The 25,282-nt window shown below is 42.8% G+C and overlaps 1 protein-coding gene across 2 annotated transcripts in view; it reads left to right on the top strand.

Annotated features, from left to right (window-relative positions):
- Positions 1-1,253: 1,253 nt before the first annotated feature.
- The window catches only part of PIK3AP1 (phosphoinositide-3-kinase adaptor protein 1), a 116,109-nt gene continuing 92,080 nt past the window's right edge, over positions 1,254-25,282 (top strand). Inside the window, exons 1-2 of one of the 2 annotated variants that reach the window (XM_072739654.1) lie at positions 1,254-1,576; positions 10,495-10,911. In XM_072739654.1, coding sequence (XP_072595755.1) covers positions 1,564-1,576; positions 10,495-10,911 — 430 coding nt within the window. In that variant the 5' untranslated portion in view covers positions 1,254-1,563. Of the gene's footprint in view, positions 1,577-8,939; positions 9,070-10,494; positions 10,912-25,282 lie in introns of those variants that run through there. The other variant, XM_072739653.1, reaches the window with a different exon arrangement.

Raw genomic sequence — 25,282 nt, 5'->3', positions numbered from 1 at the left:
TAAAGTAGAAAAGGGAGGAAGTAAGAGTCAGAGAGAGATGTGATATCCTAAGCTGGGTCAGAGATGTTGCATTGCTGGCTTTGAGGATGGAGGAAGGGGGGCATAGACTAAGGAATGTGGGTAGTCTCCAGAAGCTGAAAAAGGCAAGGAAATGGATTCTCTTCTAGAACCTCTAGAAAGGAACCCAGCCATGCCGACCCCTTGATTTTAGCCCAATGTGACTCCTGTTGGACTTCTGAGATCCAAAAGAGTAAGAGAATAAATTTGTGTGTGTGTGTGTGTGTGTGTGCGTGTGTGTGTGTTTAAAGATTTAATTTATTTATCCAAGAGAGACACAGAGAGGCAGAGGGAGAAGCAGGCTCTTCTCGGGGAGCCTGATGCAGGACTCAATCCCAGGACCCCAGCATCATGACCTGAGCCAAAGTCAGATGCTCAACCGCTGAGCCACCCAAATTTGCCATCCCAAATGGCAAATTTGGCATCCCAAATTTGTGTTATTTTAAGCCACAAAATTTGTGATAATTTGTTATGGCAGCTATAGAAAATTATAATTATAGGCCTGAGCCCTGATATTTCCATTCCTAAATCCACTTCATTTATTTTCACCTAGGCTTGAACCCTATCTTTTCATCTCTGCTCTCTGAATCCATCTTCTGGACCTTGCATTTTTGGGGCCTTCAAGGGCACAAGGCTGTTTTCATTCAGATCAGTTGTAAGAGCAGACGAAGGTAGAGAGCAAAAAGCAGGCGAGTGAGTGTAAGGGTCAATGGAGAGCTCTAGCTCTGGACTCAGGCCTGCTGTTAACCCCAGAGAGCATTTATCTACTCCCTGTGGGCACCCCAGCGAGGCGTTTGGCTCAAACACCAAGATAGGAGAGATGCCACCTCAAAAGCATAAAAGGCAAGCAACTGTATCATGCCTTTATCACAGGAGATCATCCTCAAGGCTTATGTGCCATCAGGAGACCAGGTCCAAGGAATCACAGAAAAGTCACTGGAGGGTAGTCAAGGGCGACGCCAAGCAGCCAGGGCCAGGTGCCAGGGAAGGGGCTTCTTCCCCTTCCTGCCTCCTCCCCTTTCCTGCCCGGGGTGGGGGTGGCGGCTCTGGGAGAAAGCCCCGGGGACGGGAGGTGGTTTGGGCAGCGCAGATACACCCCCGCCGCGGTCGCCGAGGTCGGCCAGCGCCCGCTTCCCTCGCGCTCTGCCCCCGCCCCGCCCCGCCTAGGGCTGCCCTCGGGTGGCCAGTCGGCGGGTCTCTCCTGGAGTCCCCGGCGACAGCGCCGCGGGGGCCGTGCGGGGAGCGGGCCCGGGCCCCGCCGGCCGGGGGGCTCTCACTTCCCCTCCCCAACGGCCGCGGGCGCAGGTGCGGCGGGCCGTGCCCCGTGCGGGGCGGGCCGGGTCCTGTGGACACGCCCCCGCGGCCGGTGCTCGGCGCCCGGCGGGAGGAAGCGCCAGAGCCGCCGCCGCTGCCGCGCGGAGCCCGGTGCCCCCGCCGCGCCGCGCCCCGGGACCCGCCGGCCGGCGCCGCGCAGCAGCCCGCGGGCAGGTGAGCTGCGCCCGCGCCATGGCAGCCTCAGGTGCGTAGGCGGGCCCGGCCCGCGCCCCAGCCTCCCCGCCGCCGCCGCCGCCGCCGCCGCCGCTCCCGGGACCTGCCGCCCGCCCTTCCCACGCGCCCTTCGCAGCCCGCCGCGCGGCTCTCTTCTGCCCCGCTTGCGCCTCCCCTGCCCCGACTTTTAAATCTCCGCCTCTGTCTCCGACTGGGCCTGGGTGCTCCCGAGGCTCGTTGCTCCGGTTCCTCCAGCTCCGTGAGACCAGGCGGCGAGCCGGCCCGGACCCATAGGGGGCGCTCAGGTAGTCCCAGGTGGGCGCCCGGGGATCGCGGGAGGCCCTTGCGCCACCTTCCCGAGCCTGCTTCCTCTGCCCTTCCTATGCTTTCTTCTTTTTTTTTTTTCATGTAGAATTTCGATAAGAATCTAAGAACACCGTTCCGTTAGCTTTAGTTTTCTTATGTCCTTTGCAGAACTTTGGGGAGTGGAGAAAAGTGAAGGCCCCTGGGTAACCTACCCATCAAAAGGTGCCAGGAGTCTTTTTTGAGTCTTGGGTTCTTCTCTGGTCACGGGTGTGGACATTTGCCAAAGTTACTCACTGTCTGAGATCCAGGATGGACCACGAAATGGTGATGATAATAGAGACAATTAAGAAGCACTTATTATGCACTATAATAGTTCTTGTGCATCTGCCTGTGTTCTCAGTGACAGCCTGGTCTCTGCTCTCGGGGAGTTTACAGTCTTGGTAGGAAACAGGGAATCAGTAGATGAAATTAGTTACTGTATCTGCAAGTGGGTTTACTTGCATTTTCCTCACTCATTTTATGATTTAGTAGAAGTAACATGTATAACCAGGATGTAAACGCCTCTTGAAAACTAAAATCTAGTCAGCCAGGAGAAGATACTGTTCTTGAAGGATGTGGGCAGATGCTAGGATGTCTTCACCCAGCTGTCCCCGTATCCCCTGAGGTCTAGCCTCCTAATGGTGCTTTGGAAGCAGGAGTGGGGTGGTGGTGGTGAAGAACGCCAATGGTAACAGTTCTATTAGATTTAGTAATGCAGGCTTATTCTTTAAAGGAAATGGGAAAGTTAGATAGCTTTAGCCTTATGGCTCTCAAGTGGGGCTCTGGAGGTTAGAAGAAGCTGTATTGTGGTAACAGTAGGCTCATAGTCCACATGTTCTGTTCGAAAGCTGAAGCAGAGTTGTCTAGAGGAAAGTCATTCATTCATTCAGCAAATATTTATTTCATGCCTACTGTTCCTCGGCACTGTTCTAGGTGTCAGGTGTATATTTAGTGATTAAAACAGGCATAAGTCACTTTCCTGTAGAGCTTACAGGACATGGGGGAAGGCAGACAATGCGCTTGGTGAGGAAAGTACATAAGTGCAGTGGGAAAACAGTAGAGGAGGTAAAGGGGGTTGGATTTGTAATTTTAAAGAAGGTAGCCAGATTAGGCCTCATGGAGAAAGGAACATTTGAGCAAAGATCTGAAAGGTCATGTGGGGGAACAGTGCTCCATTCAGAGGAACAGTAAATGGGGGTATATGGTGTATTTAAGGAACAGGGAGCAGGTGGTGGAGTAGGTGTGTGATTGGACAGAAAGTAGGAGATGAGGTCGGTGAAGCTCCTACCTCTTTCCATGGCGGAGAACAGGCCCTGGGCTGTTAAGTGCAAGAAACAGCAAACTGGGAGAAACTACACAGAGGAGATAGAGGAAACCACCGTTGTTTAGAGTCCTATGTGCAGGACTCCAGTAGGGCCTGGCCCAAGGCCCTACTAGAAGAGTGTGCTCCCATTCAGATGGGGACTCTAGCACAGTGGCTGACTCTGGGGCTATTTATGGGCTCTGTAGTGTGGCTTCTGCCTTCACCTGTAATGGTTAGGGCTGTCAAACCCTCCTGCTATCAGTATACGCCGTGGTGAGACATTGCTTCAGGTCCTGCAAGTTGGGAGTTGGGCCTCTGAGGTCTCTGGGGCTCTTTGAGGTATGCAGGTTCAAAGACCCATGGTGGCAGTGAGAGTGCCTCTTGACAATATATTACAGGGTCTAGAGTCATCTAGGCCACTCTTCATGTGATCTTCTGCTTCTCGTCTTCCTCCTCCCTCTTCCGTTCACCCCCCCTTTTTTAAAATTTTAAACAGTTCTATTCAGATGTAGTTCACATACCATACAATTTGCCCATTTAAAGTATACAATAAAAAAACAAAAACAAAAAAGTATACAATTCAGTGGCTTTTTAGTATCTTCACAGATATGTACAAACATCACCATGGTCAATTTTAGAACATTTTTCTCACCTCAAAAAGAAACTCATTTTGAGAAATGAGTGAAGGGGTATAAATTTATTAAATATAATTTTTTTTTAAAAAAAGAGAAAGAAACTGTATGCTTTGGCTCTTGCCCTCTTATTCCTTCCTCCTGCCTGGCCCTAAGTTTTATGTGTGTGTCTCCGGATTTCCCTGCTCAGGACTTCCATATGAATGGGATCATATGTATGTAGTCTTCTGTGTTTTCTTTCACATAACATAGTGTTTTTTAGGGTTCACCCAAGTGGTAGCACGAGTCACATTCCTTTCTAAGGCCTAACTGTGTAGTCTTTTAAAATTTCCTTCTGCTGAAGGGTAACCATTTGTATTTTATGTTATTTTAATTTTAATTTTTTTAATTTTAATTTTTAAAATAATTTTTAAATTTTTATTTATTTATGATAGTCACACAGAGAGAGAGAGAGAGAGAGAGGCAGAGGGAGAAGCAGGCTCCATGCACCGGGAGCCCGACGTGGGATTCGATTCCGGGTCTCCAGGATTGTGCCCTGGGCCAAAGGCAGGTGCTAAACCGCTGCACCACCCAGGGTTCCCTTAATTTTTATTTTTAAAAATATTTTATTTATTTATTCATGAGAGACAGAGAGAGAGAGAGGCAGAAACATAGGCACAGGAAGAAGCAGGCTCCATGCAGGAAGCCCGATGTGGGACTCGATCCCAGGACTCCGGGATCATGCCCTGAGCCAAAGGCAGACGCTCAACCACTGAGCCACTCAAGTGTCCCAGTATTTTATTTTATTTTATTTTATTTTATTTTATTTTATTTTATTTTATTTTTATTTTATTTTATTTTATTTTATTTTATTTTATTTTTCCAGTATTTTATTTTTTTGAAAGACATCTTTGCTTATCGAAATCAAGAAGAATCTTGGCTCCCTGTTTTTGAAAGAGCTTGGGGAGCAGGATTAAATGAAATGGAATCAACCTACCCTGGAATGTTCTCTAGGCTCCTGATGGCATCTCTTGCATTTACATACGAGACAGAGAGAGAGAGAGAGAGAGAGAGAACAAAGGGGCCCTAAGTGACTTCCCCAAGTGATCAAGTCTGTAGCTGGGTGAAGAGCAGAATCTTTTCCTCCATATGTCAGCCTTCAGATCTTTGAAGAAAGCTTGCATACCTATTCCTATCCTTTTTCTCCAAGGCTTCTCTTATCTTCAGGTTTTTCTTTTTTTTTTTTTTTTTAATTTTTATTTATTTATGATAGTCACAGAGAGAGAGAGAGAGGCAGAGACACAGGCAGAGGGAGAAGCAGGCTCCATGCACCAGGAGCCCGATGTGGGATTCGATCCCGGGTCTCCAGGATCGCGCCCTGGGCCAAAGGCAGGCGCCAAACCGTTGCGCCACCCAGGGATCCCCTATCTTCAGGTTTTTCTACCATCCCTAGACTTATAGGATAATAGGGTTTGAAGGTACCTTTAATTTTTTGTGATCTTAACTCTGAACTGATTCTTGAGGTCCCTCAATACTCTGGTCAGGTCTCTAAACTTGAAACCTTTAGAGTCCTGTAGCTCTTCATGTGAGTCATCACCAGACCCTTCCGGATCCTGGTCACCTTTGATAGCGCACATCCTTCTTTGGTATGGTGCTCAGGACTGATGAATGGGGAGCCAGAGTCACCTACAGATTTAAAGAAACGGTCTGGGCTGGGTAGTTTGAAAAGCTGCCTGGCACTTCCCTGTTCTTTTCTTAGGTGGATTCTGAATCTTTTTAAGGAAGCTCTCTTTCAGTCACTGTCTTTCTTTTTTTTTTTTTTTTTAGTCACTGTCTTTCTGACCACTACTGTCATTCCCTGTTGCCACCAGCAATCGATACCTCTGCTGTTACCCATGGCTTTCTCCTATAGCCAAACCTGTTCAAGCTCTACAAGGATGAGGGCCCATCCTCATTTCTGTTTAGGATTTATGGACTTCTGTTGGTTCATGGGATTTCATTTTTCTTTTCTTTTTTTTTTTTTTAAGAGTTTTTTAATTTGAGAGAGAGAGCACACGCACAAAGAGGAGGAATGGGAATGAGGGAGGGAGAGCAGGTCTTCCCCCACAGCAGAGAACATGACTGAGCTGAAGGCAGACACTTAACGGATGGGACTGAGCCGCTCAGAGGCTCCCGTGGATTTCATTTTTCTTAATAAGCAAACAAAACAGAATTGATTTGGCACATATGAGGAAATGACCTAAAGTTACAGGCAGGGAATTATCCTTGACAAAAGGGGTGTCCCCTTTGCAAGAAAGAGCTGCTGACGAAGCGTTAGGTCTTGTGTTGTTATCCAGCACATCACGGAGGAACTTTAACTTCCACTTTGGAACTTTTTTTAGAATTTCCCCAGCTTTCAGTTTCAGCAGAGGAGCAAAATTCAAGAAGGTGGTAGATTTCATTGTCCTCATTTACACTGAGGCAAAATTTGCTTAGACTTAGTTCACTGGCCCCCAGTCACACCGCAGGTGGGTGACCAAGTGGGTTGTGAAGTTAACGAGGCTGAGGCACGAACCACTTCATTCTTGTTACTTTTGCTGAAGGGAGTTGGGAATGGGTGGGTGTCAAATTTTGCTACAGAACCCCAGGAATGAGATGTTTTCAATATGTTGTCCATTCAGAAGAGGCTAACCCCTGAAGTGTTTTTTAATTTAAATTGTATTTTAAAATTTTTATTTTAGAAGTTTTAGATTTCTTGAAAAACTGTGAAGATGTTAGAGTTCTCATATCTTCCACACCCAGTTTCCCTCGTTATTAATATTTGCACTTTTTTTGATGACTAGAGGTCTTTTAACACCCAGTAGACATTGCCTTGTGCTGTTAACAGAGAAGCAGGCCGTGTTGAGGCAGGATCCAGGGTGAAATGAATACTCCCTCCCTCAATGACCCCAGAACTTGTCATTTGAAATTATTGGTTTGCTTAGGGTCACTGTCTCCTCATAAAAGTGGGGTACGTTGCTCATGGCCATGTGGTCAAGGCAATCTAAAGTTGCTAATTTTCTTTCTTTTCTTTTCTTTTCTTTTTAAAATAGTTTGTTTATTCGTGAGAGACTGAGAGAGAGAGAGAGAGACAGAGACAGAGACAGAGACAGAGACATAGGTAGAGGGAGAAGCAGGTTCCCCCTGTAACTGTGTTACACAGGGGGAACCTGATGTGGGACTCCATCTGAGGACCCCGGGATCCCGACCTGGGCGGAAGGCAGATGCTTAACCACTGCCTTTAGAGGCCACCCAGAAGCCTCTAAAGTTGCTGACTTTCTGCTAAGTCAGTTATTGTTGTAAATCTGAATTGCCTTCTTAAGAGTACTTATTATATATACTCTTAGAAATACTTTTCTCTCTTCCTTATTTCTTTACCATCTATTGAAGACATCACCAATGGCTTTGTCACTAACGTATAAGGCCCTCCCGGAGATCTTATTCTCCTTCTAGCCCATTTGTAAAAATTGTTGACATGACATTTGCTAATATATTTATCTGTATAGGTGGGGGGTGTTGGTGGCTACTGCTTTTTACATTGCACTTTTCACTGAATTCTGAGCACAGATTGCTTACATTGCACCCTTACTATTATAATGCAATGCAAAGTGTTACACATGGTGGACCATGCACATGCACACCCATATGTATTAACACTTTACATTCAGAACAACATTTACTTCTGAGGATAAACCAACCACGTAGGAAAGAGGGGCAGAAAGAAGGTAAAAGTATTCTGATGCCTTTACTCTACTTTTCTCAGTATGAGCTCCATAGTTATGTTGCTTTGCCAATTTTATTCCTTCCATGGTTCTGAAATTATTTCTCCATTAAAGTACAAAGAACTGTGATTCACAGGGGAGAAAAAAGTGATCAGCAAAGATTTTATTTTATAGAAGGCTGCAGCACTGGCTTCCATATATTAAAATCTTGCCTTTAATCTGCTTAAACTTTGGGACCAGTGTAAGCATTCCTAAAATGGATTGTTTAATTCACGGTTGAGAAACTAGACCACACTCAGAATTGAATTTTCTGCAGAGCCACAAAGGTCAATGGTGTTGTCAGAATTGCTGACTGCCTCCTACCCCTCCCCCCCCACCATATTGCCTTCTTAAACAGACTTCTTTTAAAATTTGCACAACTCCCCTTCAAAAGTACTCCCAGGGATCCCTGGGTGGCGCAGCGGTTTGGCGCCTGCCTTTGGCCCAGGGCGCGATCCTGGAGACCCTGGATCGAATCCCACATCGGGCTCCCGGTGCATGGAGCCTGCTTCTTCCTCCGCCTGTGTCTCTGCCTCTCTCTCTCTCTCTCTGTGACTATCATAAAAAAAAAAAAAAAAAAAAAAAAAAAAAAAAAAAAAAAAAAAATTAAAAAAAACAAAACAAACAAACAAACAAAAAAAAAACAAAAGTACTCCCAATGTACTCCTACTGAGAGCCTGTTGGATTTTATATTAGCACTGGATTAGGGCTCCAGCAAAGCAGAGACTCCAAAAAGAATCCCCAAACTTTTTCCTTACTTGCTATTTTTAACAATTTGGTAATATTATCCCTGGGGATGTCAGAACTGTGTTGGGTTTACATGTAATATGTCATTGTTTATACTTTGAATATGGTGGAAAATGGGATAGGAAGGGGGAGTGCTCCCATGATGTTTTCAGACTTTACAGCCTCATGTCTTGCCCCAGGTCTGCCTTTGACCTTTTTGCCAGGAACCACTCAATGAAAAATGGTCCAGGGCTGATATTTAATTGTGATAATCCACAACTTAGGTAATTCTGAAGCTTCACTGGACTTGAGCACCTTCCTTCTCAGAATGGGGAGGAAGGATCCCTGTTGTATTGTTCCAGTGAGTGGAGACTCCTCTGTGCTCACCCCTTCCAAGTCACAGAGAACAGTTAGTGGAAGATGAGACCTCCTCTAACAGTATGTTAAGAGCCAAACTTCTTTGAACTTTGTTAATTGGAAGATATGCTTTATGACTTGTAAGATTCTTTAACTGGGCTTTAAAAAATTAAAAAAAATTTTTTTTTAAAAAAAGATTTGACTTATTCATTTGACAGAAAGAGACAGAGAGAGGGAGGGAGAGAGAGGAAGGACAAGCAGGGGGAGGTGCAAGGGCAGAGGGAGAAGCAGGCTCCTAGATGAGCAGGGAGCCTGACTTAGGGCTTGATTCTAAGATCCTGGGACCATGACCTGAGCCGAAGGCGGATGCTTAACCGACTGAACCACCCAGGTGCCCTTACTGGTAAGAATCTTGACCGAATCCCTGATGGGAGGCAACAGGTGAGACGTGAGAAGACTGGACAGGGAACCAGAACAGCCAGAGGTTCAGTCCTGGCTTAGTGACTAGTTTGCTTAGTGTGCATTTAAGCGAGTCCCTTCATCTTCCCAGATGAAATGTCTCTTTTATCTGTAAATGAGGAATTTGGGCTAACTGATCCAGCAAAGCTCTTTTAAACTCATTGCTTCTCTGAGGCTTTGGACTCTGTTTCTGGCATTTATGCTTTAGGAGAGGAAGAAGAAAGCCTATGTCACAGCCCAGGTGTGGTGAGGGACACTTTACTGATGGTATTGTGTAGATCAAAGCATTAATTCAACTGCAATTATTGTTTACATTCATGCATTGTTTCTATTAATGTGAGATGATAACAGCAGCTACCAATTAATGAGGGTTTACCACAAGCTAGGCACTATGCTTAGCACTTTATATGAAATAATCTCATTTAATTCTCACAAAACACTGATAAGTATTGCCATTATAAATCCATTTACCAATGAGTAAACTGATGTTCAGAATGTTTAAGTAGCTTGCCAAGGTTACACAGCTGATAACTCAGAGCTAAGATGCTAACTCTAGCTACTTGATTCCATACCTATGCTTATACCCACTGTATTTGGGAAAGAGCTGGGTTCTGGGGCCAAACTGTCTGAGTTCAAATTCTGACTCTGTCACCATGGATTTTTTTTTAAAGATTTTATTTATTTATTTGTGAGAGACAGAGAGACAGAGAGAGAGAGAAGAGAGAGGCAGAGACACAGGTAGAGGCAGGTAGAGGGAGAAGCAGGCTCCATGCAGGGAACCCGACGTGGGACTCTATCCTGTGTCTCCAAGGATCACATCCTGGGCTCAAGACAGGCACTAAACTGCTGAGCCACCCAGGCTGCCCCTGTCACCATGGGTTTTATGTAACCTGCCACCTCTCAATTTTCTCACCTTTAAAATGGGTCTAATAGTATTCTGTACCTTATAAGGTTACTGTGATGAATAAATGAGTTTACCAGGCAATGTGTGTAGAAAAGCATCTGCAACATAGTAAGCTCTCCATAAAGTGCTTGCTCTTGCTGTCATCATCATTGTCGTCAATTTATTGCCATCATTATCATTTTATATTGTGCCAGCTGTGGGTGGAAGAGCATGCCAGCAGAAGTGACAGTGATGTAAAGCTCTAAAATGGCATAGTATCTTCAGGCAGAGACAGGGAGACAGGGAGACTGGTATGGCTGGAATGCAGACTGTAAGTAGGGAAAGAGGTTTGACAGCTATCCTTGGGGCAGAATGTGAAAGACTGTGGGTGCCAGGACCCCTGTCTGTATGGTTTATCTTGCAGGTCACAGGTGCCCTAGAGAGAGCAGGTATGTTAACATGCTTCTGTGCCTCATTCTTGTTCAGGGGTGGTTGGAAGATGCGACATCCTCATCGTCTACGGCACAGATGCTGAGGAATGGTGCCAGTACCTCCAGGACCTCTTTCTGTCCAGTCGGCAGATCCGTAGCCAGAAGACGCTGACTTACAGGCTGAGCCCTGAGGCCTCCTTCTCAGCCAAGGACCTGAACTTCTTCCTCAGCTCACGCTGCGTCGTAGTGCTGCTGTCTGCGGAGCTGGTGCAGTGCTTCTACCAGCCGGCCCTCCTGCCCCTGCTGCAGAGAGCCTTCCATCCTCCACGTCGCGTGGTGCGGCTGCTCTGTGGGGTGCCGGACAGTGAGGAGTTCTTGGACTACTTTCCAGATTGGGTGCACTGGCAGGAGCTCACCTGTGACGATGAGCCTGAGACCTATGTGGCAGCTGTGAAGAAGGCCATTTCAGAAGGTAAGGGTGTCTTCTCAAGGAAAGATAGTGACCCCTTGGGACACCTGAGAGGCTCAGTGGTTGAGCGTCTGCCTTTGGCTTGGGTCATGATCCTGGGGTCCTGGTTTGGAGTCCCACATTGGGCTCCCTGCAGGGAGCCGGCTTCTCTCTATCTGCCTTTCTCTGTGTCTCTCATGAATAAATAAATAAAAATCTTGTTTTTTTAAATAAATAAAAATCTTAAAAAAAAAAAAAGATAAACAAGCCCTTAAAAAAAAAAAATAAGAGTCATCCAGGCCCCAGGCATTTCAGGTGAGACAGCTTTCCTTGCTTTTGAACCCCTTCCATTATATCATCATTGACCTTAAGATTTTTGTGGAAAATGTATCACTTTGGATAACATGTTTACAGAGAAATACCCTTCTTCTCTATTTCCCACTAGCCTAGCTTCTGTCTTTTGCCCTGTTTCTCCTTTTAAAGTGGGAAAATTCTGGTCCTCTCTGCCAGGGCTAATGACTTCAGTGGCCCCAGGAAATGTCACATACAGTCTGATTAACGGTAGCGGAAGACGCGTTCTGGGATGGAGGCATGTCACAGCTCTTCTTCCTCTTTTGCTTTCTATTTTTGCCTCACTGTGGGCTCTGAGTGGGCTATGTGTTTATCTCTGTTCTCTTGCCCTTTGATATCTTATATCCGATGCCAGCAAAGAAGCCTGGACAATTATGGGTTGATTTAGCTATGCTCAATTATCCCTGCTGTGACTTGGGCATTAATGTGTCTCATTCATCCCATCTCATCTGATTAACTGAATCAAGAATTCACTAATTCTTGGTGAACTTACGAAGCTTATATGACCTCTTCGATACTTTTATCTGGGAATAGTCTGCTCTACACCAGTAAATATGACCAGATCTCTTAAACATATGGAGACTCTGGCTAATTGTAATATAAATGACTAGGGTTAATATAAAAGATGTCTCACCTAAAATGCCTGGGACTTGGATAAAAAATTCTTCTAGGGTTTGCTTTCCTTTATTTCAGAAGAGCACAATGAGAGAAAAAGCACATAATTCAATCTTGCATGATTACACTTCATTGCTTTGAGGGAGTTTTGATCTGCCTACACTTACAAAGAACTGAAACACAAGTAGTTATTTCTGCGGATGTGCTTATGTCACTGCTGTGGTCCATTATGATCTCGTGGGCAGGCCACTGTTACCCACCAGCCAGTCATTGACGGCTCCATGGATGTATTGTCACTGTATTGGCACCTCACACTGCATGATCTAACAGATTGTTCTTTAAAATATTCCAGTGGTGCTATTTTTAAAAAATGTTGAGAAGGATTCTTTTAATATTGTTTCAATGTGTCCAATGTTTAGATGCCTGGATAAATTGATCGCCTATAATCATTTACTTTTTATTAATGACTCTGGCTCAGTATGGTATGAGACTTTAGCTTTAAGTATTTCTGAAAGTACAAAGTGTTTCTTTGTGGTGTTTCTGTTCTGAGAACAAATAACCTGTCATCAGAAAGAGATTATTTTAATGGGAGATTAAAATAAGCTTCTTAGTGGAAACTGCAGTTCAGAATCAATGGATAGGTAGGGACAAAAGGAGTTCTAGGAAGGAGAAGGAAGAAAGATGGCTTGTGGTTCCAATATAACTTTCTTATCCGGTGTTAGACTTGTGGACTTTGGGATTTGAGGAGTCTGTGTATGCTAGGATGGCTTGGGTTTGTTTTTTAGGTACTAATAGCCATTGCCCTTGGTCAGCCCAGTAATGTGATGCTATATCTCTGCTTTTAATGCTAGGCAAGCATCCTTAACAAACTCAAGACTCAGAATCTGACTGTATGCCAAACAGAGCATTGACCAGAGATAGGGACACTCCATGGCGCTAACTTGGTGCCCAATATTGGGCAAGTCACTTACTGTCTTTGGGTGTCACTCTCCTTCTCTGTAAGAGGCAGAATAAAACTTGAACTAAGACACTTTCCAGGATTGATCATCTGTGATTCCCCAAGGCCAGAGAGTCTCAAACATTTCTGAAGCATCACCTTCTTATCCCATTTCACACCTGCTTTGACTTCCAGGAAGCTTAGAGTTAAAACTATATTTAAGAACAGCACTATCCCAAACTAGGTTGCTGATGTAATTATGCCCTTAGTCATATTCTCTATAGCTTGTGATAGTTTATTTTAATATTTCTCTTGTACATATGAGATTTTCCCAAGGTGTCTCAAAATAAAAGCAAAAAAGAAAAATTTTGTACACCCCACTACTATAAGATTCCCTACTCTCAAAGAAATAAACACATGAAACTTGTATCTTTGACTTTCTGTGTTAAGAAAGAAAATCTCAGTGGGAAATGTAATGGAAAATTGATAATGGGGGTGAATTAATGCTAGGGACAATAATTATGGTGTTCCTGATTGTAGGGTTGTTAAAAGCTATAGGGAGACAAATTTCAGGAAACCTTTCTAACAATTAGAAATTGCAAAGATGGAATGGATTGGTTTTGGAGGTGATGAGTTTTACAACATTGGGAATATGTGAGTGGAGACTGTAGATGTGGCCTAAAGGGATTCAGCTTTGGAGCTATGGCTGGACCATATGACCTTCATAGCCTCTTGACTATAAAATTCCTTTACATGATATTCCTCATTTTCACCAGGAATACATTTCTCATTTCTCCTCCTCCTCCTCCTCCTCCTCCTCCTCCTCCTCCCCCTCCTCCCCCCCCTCCTCCCCCTCCTCCTCCCCCTCCTCTTGCTTTTTAAAGATTTTATTTATTTATTTATTTATTTGAAGAGTGGGGAGGGGCAGAGAGAGAAGGAGTGAGAAAATCCCAAGCGGACTCCCAGCTGAGTGCAGAGCCCAACACAGGGCTCCATATCCTGATATCATGACCTAAACTGAAATCAAGAGTCGAACACTTAATGGACTGAGCCACCCAGGTGCTCTGGGAACACATTTCTGTTGTGAACACATTTCTTCCTCCTTTGCCCAAGTCTCCCAGGGGTTTCTAACTTTCCCTGAGAAAATTTTGGTCATGTTCCTACATTGACCTCAGCAGAAAATAGCAGGAAAAAAAGACCTCAAGTTATAATCTATGTAATCTTTAAAAACGGTGAAGCTCCCAGCATATATGCATATATATATATTTTCTTAACATTGAGGTACCTTTTGAAAAAAAAGTGACTACTTGATGAGATATTCACTGAGAGCATTTGAAATTTAGGCGAAATGTTAGACCATTTAAAACTTAAAGCTTAAAGATCAAGAGCTTTAGAGAGCAGAGCTGGTAATAAGATAATTATTCCAGAATCGTAGAGTAAATGGGGTTATAGTTAGTCAATTATATTTCTTTTGCTGCTATGTTATCTAAATAAGTGATTCTCAAACTTTTAATGTGTTCAGGAAGACCCTGGGGATCTGGTCAGTATGTACATTCTGACTCTGTAGGTCTGGGTGGGGCTCAAGCTTTGGTATTTCTTTCTTTCTTTCTTTTTTTTTTAAATTTTTTTTTTATTTATGAGAGTCAGAGAGAGAGAGAGAGAGAGAGAGAGAGAGAGGCAGAGACATAGGCAGAGGGAGAAACAGCTCCATGCACCGGGAGCCCCGATGTGGGACTCGATCCCGGGTCTCCAGGATCGCGCCCTGGGCCAAAGGCAGGCGCCAAACCGCTGCGCCACCCAAGGATCCCCAAGCTTTGGTATTTCTAACAAGTTCCCAGGTGATGCTGATGCTGCTGGTCAAGGGTCTACTGAGTATGTGAGCAAGGGTCTAAGCCACTTTTCCTTTGCCAGGTCAGTGGTCATGTCCCTCTTTGGTGCATGGACCATTTTCTCCAATCTCCACTTTTCAGAAGGTAGAGGCACCTTCGTCACATCAGAGTGACTCAGGGGTACCTGTCAGTGTAGGTGTGAACTTAGGCCAGTGTTTGGTACTTAGGCCAATAGACTTCAAGGCTGAGTTCTTGGGATCTCTTCCTCTGCTCCTGCTCACAGATTCAAAGTTGAGCTCTGGCAACTTTTAATCTCAGTTTTCCAGATGTAAGTGGTCCTGACATTGGAGTAAGGTTATACTTCCATTGCGATCCTTACTGTTTATTCATTTAATAGACCCCCTGATCATAATTACTATTCCACTAAAAAGTGTTTTGGAGGTTTTATTTTGTTTCTCACCCCCTCTCCAAATTTGTCAGCTACCTTCAAATTGAGCAGTTGTTTTAATTAGAGTCTTTCATGTGTTAGAGCAGGCAGTTTGTTTCCCAAGATCTTCATCTGTAAAATGATGGGGTTGTACTACATGATTTGGAAGGTTTCTTCCAGCCCCCAGCACTGTAATGTATCATTATAAGTTTTCTAAGAAGATGGTAAATTACTCAGAACACTTGAATTGATTCTGTTTAGTTCCAAAATATCTGCTGTGATATGTACCCAGTGCATAGAACACTGTACTATTGTTCTGGATTTTTTTTTAAATTGGGTGATTATTTTAAAATAAGGAAGTGAGAAAAACCCAGGTACAGCATAGAAATTATTTCCTCTTTTTACTGGCGCTCTATTCTTTGCTGCAAATCTCCCTGGAATACAAAAATAGATTGTTAGTGTGTGTGGAAAAGGACTTGCTGCTAGGTGATACTGAGTTTTATTTCCTGAGTTCTCATCTGTGTGTGTGTGTGTGTGTGTGTGTGTGTGTGTGCAGGAGGAAGGCAAGCACTAAACCTAATTCTTCTAATATTATTCAGTATGATATTGGAGACCTTACCTGCTTCTTTATATGCATTGTTTTCTCTTTGCCTCGCCCTATCCCTCTTCATGTGCCTTGTATGTCAGAAGTTCTGGTGATACCCAAAATTATAATATATTTTGCCCTTTGTTCTCATGGGGAACATTTGGAGGGATATGCCCACATCTGGTCTTCCTTTGTTGATAGGAATGTCTTATTCTGAATATCATACTGGAGTTTAAAAGAGTTTAAAAGAAAGATAATTAGATGTTTAAAAATGGTTTCAGCTCATTAAATGGATTCCAAAATATTTTCCTAAATTTAAAAAGGAACATTTTTGGGCAGCCCCGGTGGCACAGTGGTTTAGCGCCGCCTGCAGCCCGGGGTGTGATCCTGGGACCCTGGATCGAGTCCCACGTCGGGCTCTCTGCATGGAGCCTGCTTCTCTCTCTGCCTCTCTCTCTCTCTTTCTCTGTGTCTCTATGAATAAATAAAATCTTTAAAAAAAATAATAAAAAGGAACATTTTTTTCTGAAACGAAGTAACATATGTTTATCATAATATTTTAAAAAAATACCTGTAGGTTATTGCCAATCTTCCCTTTTTTATAAATAATGTTGCCAAAAAAAATAATGTTGCAATATAGCTTCCTGCAACTTTGTGCCTAAATCTTTGTGAATCTGTCCATTTCCCAATCTTATCTCTTTAGGGCTCCTGGAAATAGGGTGGCATGACTACTCTGTGTATCTTCTTGCAGTCTCCCTATAACCTGAATCCATGGCGCCTCTTACTACAGTTTTTTGTTGTTGTAATTTAATTTTTTTCTTTCCCTTTATGGCTGATTAAGTCACTTATTTACATGCACAGTCTTTCTTGCAGAGATACTCATGTGGAGAACTGCCCTGCACCCTTCCTTCCCCTCACAGAAAGCGCTAATAATAACATAAAGGCTTTTTTTGAGAGTTATTAAGAGTAATACAGTGGATACTTTATGTAATTTATTTCCCCCAATGATCCTGAGTAGGTAGATGGTTTTATTACCATTCCCCAGATGAGAAAACTAAGGTTCAGAGAGTGTAGGTGATTTGCACAAAGATGGGAGCAGCTCTCTTTGGAACTGAGGGAACTTCAGACTCTAGAATGTTCTCCACATTGCCTTGCTCTCCCCAGAGTCTCATCTCACTGCCCTTGTTTTCTGCATGGAGACAACAGGGATGACAAGAGTTCATGGAAGAAACAGGATCAGGGATAGGGAAGCTTTGCTGAGTTCACTAGATCACACCGTTGCCAGCAAAAGTGCTGGGCTCCCACCCCAGGCCTGTTGAACCAGAAGCTCAGAGGGGTGAGTCCCAGGAATGGAAATCTCAACAATCCCTGCTATTGGTTCTGCCCCACAGCTGTGTGCTGGAGGCTCTGCTTCTTGCCTGGTGCCCTGTCCCTTGGTTTTGTGGTTAGGGGAGCAGGCAGCTGCAGGCCCCATGGGCTGTGATGAGACAGGTCACGGGGCAGAGGTCCCAGGGGTTTGGAGCTCGGCCACAGCCTGACTTGTTTCCACGTCACAGGGAGCAGCCCGCAGAGAAGGGAGGAGAGTCAGACCCTCCTAACAAAGGGGAAGTCACTGCGCCCTCCTTGTTCTCCTTGGTGCAGTGGCCATACTGATGGTAAGTCATTCACTTCTGGGGCTCCTGTGGTTCCTTGCAGAGCTGAGGGGTGAATATGACCTTTGGCCTCTTGAGATGGACTATTTTTGTTCTGCTGCTCTTCTTCCTCAAGGCCATGGGTATTTGGATCTGCTCTTTCTCTGCTGTGGGTTAAGCACTGTGCAGTTGGCTCCTCTAGGTTCCTTAAATGCCCCCTGCTGATGGAGGCTTTCTTCCTTAAGCTCTTCTTACTTTTTGTAGTAATCTTTAATTTAGGGAAGAAGGTGTCCAACTGGGATAGCTAAAATCCACCCTGGTGTTCATTAGAAAGCCATGGCCTGTCCCAGGGTCCTTTGGATTTCCTTGCTAGGTGCCCAAACTGCCTTGTAGAACAAGGTAAGTTCACCCTCCTAGCTGTGCCTGAAACAATTAAGGAAGATATTGGGGCCTGTGGAACTAGCACCCCCCTCCCGCCCCCAGGCCTCTGAGGCCCCCAGGGTTATGAATTTTCCCACAGAGCTATGAGCCGCAGGTGGCTTGGTATAATTGGCTACCCCTGCTGCTTCGTCAGCCACCGAGATGGCCACCTCCTCTTAGTTCACTAGCTTTTGTGTGGCCCCTGGAGGAAGGTATCTGAACGTCGCTCTGTCAACTGTGGTTGGTTGGTGAGATGCAGTGAAGAGGGAGTGATGAACGTTCAAGTTTCCACTCCCGGGAGAATCTCGTTTGTACCTGTCTTTGTCTCGATTTTCTATCCTGCGCTGGGATGGAAATACTAGATACAGGAATTTCCTTGGTTAGTTGTTTACCCTGTTCTTTCAGTATTTTTTGCCTCTTACTTTTGGGACTGTGGTCATAGAGAATACTAGAACTCAGAAGGAACCTGGCATATGTTTTACCCTTTTTTATAGACATGATTTCATTTGGTCCATGTAATTTTCCTGTGAGGAAGATGTTATCGTTATGTCCATTTTATTTATTTATTTATTTATTTATTTATTTATTTATTTATTTATTTATTTATTTTTATTATGCCCATTTTAAAGATGAGGAAAACAAGGCCTAGGCGGGTTCAGTGACTTGCCCAAGGTCACACAGCTGCTTGTCCATAAAAGGATCAGGGCAAGGGCCTCCTGCTATGCAATCCAAGGCCTGCCTACTCATGGCCTTATCTACATACCACAACCAGCTTTTCATCTGGTACATATTCATTGGGCATCTACTATTTCCAATGCCCTGTGCTAGGATAGAGCAGGGAAGGACAGACACAGTCAGTACTGTAATGGTGCCTATGTTCTAGAGCAGTGCTATCCAGAAAATGTCTACTGTGAGCCACATGTGGAATTTAAGGTTTTCTTGTAGCTGCAGAAAAAAAGAAAAGAAAAGAAACAAATGAGTTAATTTTAATAATTTGGTCTTCTTAAGCCAGTATATCTAAAATATTTTTATTGTAACATATGATCAATATACATATCATCAGTGAGATGTTTTACATCTTTTTAAAATACCAGGTCTTTAAAGTCTGGTATGTATTTTACACATTGCAAATATTCAATAGCTGCCTGTGGCCAGTAGCCACCATATTGGACAGTGTAGATCAAGAAGGGTACTTACTTTTTGGAGAATTGGTGTACTATCACTTAATATTTTAATATGTTGAATATTGTATGTGTTAACAATATGGCTCACCTGGTTTCTCCATTAATTCATTTGTTTGGTCAGTCAGTCATTCAGAAAGTATTAAGTGAGCATCTGTCTGCCAGGTGCTGGGCTGTATATGATACCTGTTTATCTTTTTATTTCCTTTTTCCCTTTCTATATTTTGTTAGCTGTTTTGCTGTATTCCCAGGCTCTAGAAGTTCAGTGTCAGTTAAAATTAGCTTTGATTAACAACAGGATTTCTGTCCTTGAAATGACCAGGTTATCATCTGGACCATTGAGACTGAGCTCCTGGCAACCTAAGTGAAGACAAACCAGGATAATTGTAGATATATAATTTAAAAAATTATGTTTATACCAATATATGCACAGAGAGCTTTTTTACCTGGAAGGATAGACAAGAAATTTTTGATAGTAGTTGCTTTTGGGTGGGTGGAGGACTTCTTGTCTTAGGCATTTCTCTGATGTTTCCATTTTTCTACTGTGTTCATATTTTACTTCCAGTTAGGAATTTTAAAAGAGAAAAATGATGGAGTCATGGAGATTTCAAGGATCTAGAGGAAGGAGTTGGGCTTGTACCCAACTAATCCGAGTAGGTTGAATTCAGGTTCAATTCCTTTATATAAACTCCTTGGCCTTTTTCTCAGCTTCATGGGACTGATCTTCTGGGTAAGGCGGGGTGATATGGTATTGGTTTGTTTATTGCTGTGATGTCTGCACCTCACTCTGTATGGGCTAATGCTGGCTACTTATCATTGAGTCATATTTTTACTCTTGTCAAATCAAATTTGGATCATGTCTTCTTAGGGTACTACAATCTTTGTGACAAGAAGTAAGAGAATATGGGTGTATATTTCACAGACTTTTTCACTGCTTTTGCCGCCCTTGGGCAAGTCACTTGGGCAAGTCACCCTGTATCTGTTCTTGTCCTTTTTAAAAAGCTGGGAGGAATACAAGTTGACATCTGAGACTTTACAGCCATGAAATTCCAAGTGGTTTTACATGGCTTCCGTTGCATTGCTGGGTCTTAATCTGATAATTTTCAAAATTCCATCAAGGTATATAGAGTTTTATTTCAGCTAACAAGTTCTCCTTCACAATAGAATTTTTTTTTAATTTTTTAAAATTTATTTATTATAGTCACACAGAGAGAGAGAGAGAGAGAGGCAGAGACATAGGCAGAGGGAGAAGCAGGCTCCATGCACCGGGAGCCCGACGTGGGACTCGATCCCGGATCTCCAGGATCGCGCCCTGGGCCAAAGGCAGGCGCTAAACCGCTGCGCCACCCAGGGATCCCCCACAATAGAATTTTAAACAGGACCTTGAATGACATAATAACAACTTTCTGTTTATAGACATTACCCTAAATTCAGTCTTAGGAGAATATAACATGAGGCCATTATATGGGTGGGAATGAAAGAATGCACATGTTTAACATTTTACACATATAGTTTATTATGGTCTGTGTGTAGATTTATGAATGTAGGTCTATAGGAAGATAATGAGATAGGGGAAATAGGGGCAAATATGCATGACAAAATAGATCTGTTAATTTCCCTATTATTACAGGATGTTTTGACAGCTTTTCAATTTAGTTTCCACTGCCATTCACATGACTGAGAATGTGTCTGAGACAGCCAAGGAAATAGGATGATTTATTCTGTACATTACTCTTTATCTGCCCATTGGAGAAACCACAGTACGCTTGTCATATAGACTTTTGAGAGGAAGACTTCCTAAATTAGCCATTTTGGTAAAATCTAGGTAAATAGTGGTTGATTGGTTTTCCAAGACACTGAGAAGTGAGCAAAATCAATAATTGATAAAATTGCCTTTTCCATGGGGAAGAAACACATGGAAGCTATTTTATTTTCACTGTATTTATGTTTTTTAAGAAAATGCTGTTCTTAACTGATGATGTTTTATGCATGACAAAAGAATACAAATTCCCTGTCCCTCTTACAATGTGCCCAATAGACGGTGGTTAGATGGATGTCTGGATGTGTGGGTGCATTCATGGATTCTTACCCATTTTCCCTACTCTTGGTCCCATTTTGAGTGCTTCTGTTTGAGAGAAAGATATCCCTCTCCTGAGTATCCTTCTTCGGGGCATGTGCTGCTGGTCATTTGGATCATCAACCATTTCCAAGGAGCAGGTTTGTCTTGTGTCATGTAGTCAGGATGTATCTAAAGACAAACTTTAAGCTAATTGAAAGCAAGACAAGGTTGATAGAGTGCATCTTTTTTATACTGTGTCCATACTTAAAAACCACCAGGTAGGGGATCCCGGGGTGGCTCAGCGGTTTGGCGCCTGCCTTTGACCCAGGGCGTGATCCCGGAGTCCTGGGATGGAGTCCCGCATCGGGTTCCTGGCATGAAGCCTGCTTCTCCCTCTGCCTGTGTCTCTGCCCTGCTCTCTCTCTATGTCTATCATGAAAAAAAAAATAAATAAAATCTTAAAAAAAAAAAAAAAAGAAAACCACCAGGTATGACATCCTGCCCCACAGGGTAGGGGAGAATCACTAAGCTGTTTTAGAAACTAACAATTTGGAATTGTTCGCTGTATGGGGTGTATGGTATGTGTGGGTCTATTTGTAGCAGAGATTAAATTGGGTGTGTCTCTTTAAAGGAGATCATTAAAGTGAAGACATCTATAGAGTTCAAGAAAGACCTCTAAAATTGGCTTAGTCATTTTGGAAATTCCTTGGTACTTTTTCTTCTGGGTTTATGTCTTCTGCATATGTATATCTTCCCTACCACTCTTACAAGGCTAGATACATACTAGGTTCTTATTTAAAAGAATGCTGGTTGAACATACATATTTTGTCTGCCAGGTTGCCAGTTTCACAGACTGTTGGCTCTCTCTTGAACATCTGATAACACAGGAAGTAGAGGGGAGGCTGATGATGAAATGAAAGTGCTCTAATTTTAAAATTGGGCTAAATAAGTTTCCTTTTACAAGTACATTAATGTTTGAGGCTATAGTTGTAGTTAAGGCTTGCAGAAAGATAGACACCCATCAAAGCTAGCAGATAGACGAATATTAGTGTTAACTGCTAACTCATTTTTTTAAACTCATTTTTTTGAGCATATAAAATGTGGGGAAGCATATCTGTTGCAGGATACGGATTTAGCATTCCTTGCAGAGTCAACGTATTTGTTCTGAAGCAGATTCCTCCTTTCATTTTCTAGAACTTTTCTGAATATCACTTCTCAAGGCCTTGGTTTGTAGCCAGAGGTCTCTGGCTGTAATTGTGAAGCATTTTTGTGTTAGAAATTTTTCAGGAAAAATGTTAACAAAGGAAGAGTTATACACTCATTTGGCTGCCTAAATGTTTATTTTTATTTTGTATTCACTTGGAAATCAGAGTCTCAGTGCTTGTAGAAACCCTTCATTCAGCGTTGTTTCACCCCAATCCCTTCCATGGTCCAGTGTGTTCATGTGTTACAACTTGTGCATATTCTGGAAACAACCTAGAGTCTCTGATGGGAGAATAGAGACAGGGAGCCATTGAGTCCACAGGATGGAAACACAGAATATTAACATCAGAAAATAAAACTTTGGGATTATCTGGCCCAACCTCTTTACTTTAAAATGAATAAAGTGAGACCCAGAAGAATTAGAGGACTTACCAATGTTACAGAGTTAGTGGCAGAGATGAGACTTTTTTTTAGAGATGAGACTTAGTTTATGTTTATACTCAACAAATATTTATTGAGCTTATGGAGTGCCTGTCACAGGGGTGCACTCTGCAAGGTCCTGAGAAGACTTGATGAAAAAGTGAACATAATTCCTACCTTTGCAAAGTTTATGTGTCCTAGAAGGAGAGGGCCATTAAACCACCATTTGTCCCATTAATTACTTAATGCCAGGTATGTCCAGTGTTATGAGGCAGAAGTCTGAGAACTCCCTTTTAATAATAAGAGGACCTGAGATGTCCTGAGGGCCCCTTTGATAGTTCCTCATAGCATCCATTAAGGAAAGAATGAGCTTCTTGAGCATCCACCTTGGCTTCTAGTGATAGCAGAAGTTATGCATATGGTGGGACACTTGGGTGGCTCAGTCAGTTAAGCATTTTTGATTTCAGCTCAGGTCACGATCTCAGGGTCTTGAGATTGAGCCTCACATCTGGCTCTGTGCTGGGTGTGGGGCCTGCTTAAGATCATTTCTTCCTCTCTCTGTTTCTACCCACCCCTTCCTCCCCCACCACCTCCACCCCATCTCTAAAAAGAAAAAAAGTTATGCATATGGTTACCTAATAGTATCACAGAGTCCATTTAACCATGGCTTTTAGGCAGGTTAGCCATTTTTCTCAGAGTAGTATTTAGGACAGTCTAAAATCTTAGAGTAGCTTTATTCAAGCACTCCATTTTAAAATGAACATTTTGCTTCTTAAATTCAAAGACAGCAGTGATGTTAGGTTTATATATTAACATGTTCCCACAATTTGAAAGTTTCACAGTCTACTTCCTCTAAATGTGTGTTCATTAGAAAGGTAGGCTAAAGATAAGTTGGAAGTTAATAAGGATCAATATAAAATTCAGTACGGGGTCTCAGAAAATAACCGAACAGTTGTATGAAACAGAGTGAAGGAATAGAATAAATATTTTAAGAAGATCTAGTAAGAAGATAATATTTTAAGAAGCTCTAGTAGTTTTAGTTGGAGGCAAGCTAAACATGGTCAATGAGCACCATCACCTTTGATAAAACAATAAATGCCACTTGAAGGTTTATGAACAGAAGTATTGGTGTCAGAGAAGAGGGTCCTCTTCTATCCTGCATTAGTCAGCTTACCTGGAGAAGTGTTAATTTTTTTAATGGGAGGCATGTAGAGATATTCATCCATCCTTCCATCCATCCATCCACCCATCCACTCATTTTGTTTACTGTCCCTTCAGTAGAATGTAAGCCCTGGGAGAGTGGGGATTCTGTTCGCTGCTATAAAATACAGTGCTTCCAGCAGTGTTTCTCACATAGCAGGCTCTCAGGAAATTGTTGAATGACTGAATGGAGTGAATGAGAGAATTTTAAATTGTCAGATAATAAACATTTAAAGAAGATAAGTTTGTGGAGAAAAGAAGTTTCACTGGAGCCCTGGAAACTGTCTTCTGAGTTTTGAAGGCCTGTCACATGGGAAGGCAGAGGGGTGAAACTTTTCTGTTTCTGTGGTGGAGTAGGCAAGAAGCCACAGCTGAAAGTTGCAGTGATGGCAATGACACAAGTTTAGTTCATAATTCAAAAACAGGAGATCCTGGGAAAAGGTCAGGCAAAGTGGATATTCTTAAGCAGGGGTCAAAATTGCATAGTAAATACTAAAAAAAGGGGGGGGGGTATTTTGAAAAGCAAAACTAAACATTAAGAAAGTTAGTTTGATCATATCACACAGTTTTGAATATAATTTCAGCGATATGCTAATTCTTAAGCCACACAGAAACTGAATCAACTGTTGCTGGGTTTTATGCAGTAGGGGTTAAATATATTTTTCTGACAGTTTTATGCTAGCACAAGATAACATTCCTTAGTTCACATTTGACTTTTTAAAAACAGTTGTGTTGAAATATCATTGATTTTTAGAGTTTTCAAAGCCTCCTCTCAATCATTATGGGTTCTTATGATTCACTTTTGATTATTAGGCAGTATTTCTCTGGACTTTCTCCTGTTCAGTTGGTACCCTGGCCAGTGGACAGTGGCTTTACTTGTGGTTTGGTTTTCCAACGTTACTTTCATCAACCTCAAAAATTTCTGCATCTTTTGCAAAATCTAGAATAACCCAAATGTAACCAAATCACATTGCATTTATGGTTTTTTGTTTTGTTTTGTTTTGTTTTAAGATTTTAATTATTTATTCATGAGAGACACACAGAGAGAGGCAGAGACACAGGCAGAGAGAGAAGCAGGCTCCTCACAGGGAGCCGGATGCAGGACTCAATCCCGGACTCCTGGAATCGTGCCGAGTTGAAGGCAGATGCCCAACCACAGACCACCCAGGTGCCCCACATTTATTGTTTGTTATAGAGAAATCCTAAATGTGGATGAGAACAAGCAATAAAAACATGACTTAATGAATGAAAACATGACTTAATGACTTATATAGCATGATTAAGTAAGCAGAGATGTTTAAGTGGAGACCAATTTTGTAAATGATCATTGTGTTAGTAAATACTTCTTTGTTATGAAAGTTTAATTTCCTATATTACCATAACTATGGAGACTTGAAATAGGGGTACTCAGAAGATGATATGGCTTTCAGAGTTGGAAGCCACTAAGGTAGGTTCAGAGCCTTAAGCTTTGTTCCACCAAGCAGATAACTGGGGGAATGGATATTCTGGCACATTTGTAAACCATTCCATATGGTA

Source organism: Vulpes vulpes, chromosome 15 (genome assembly GCF_048418805.1).
Source record: "Vulpes vulpes isolate BD-2025 chromosome 15, VulVul3, whole genome shotgun sequence".
NCBI classification, from domain to species: domain Eukaryota; kingdom Metazoa; phylum Chordata; class Mammalia; order Carnivora; family Canidae; genus Vulpes; species Vulpes vulpes.
The sequence above is the reverse complement of the archived record's forward strand: the minus strand, read 5'-3'. Positions and strand labels throughout refer to the sequence as shown.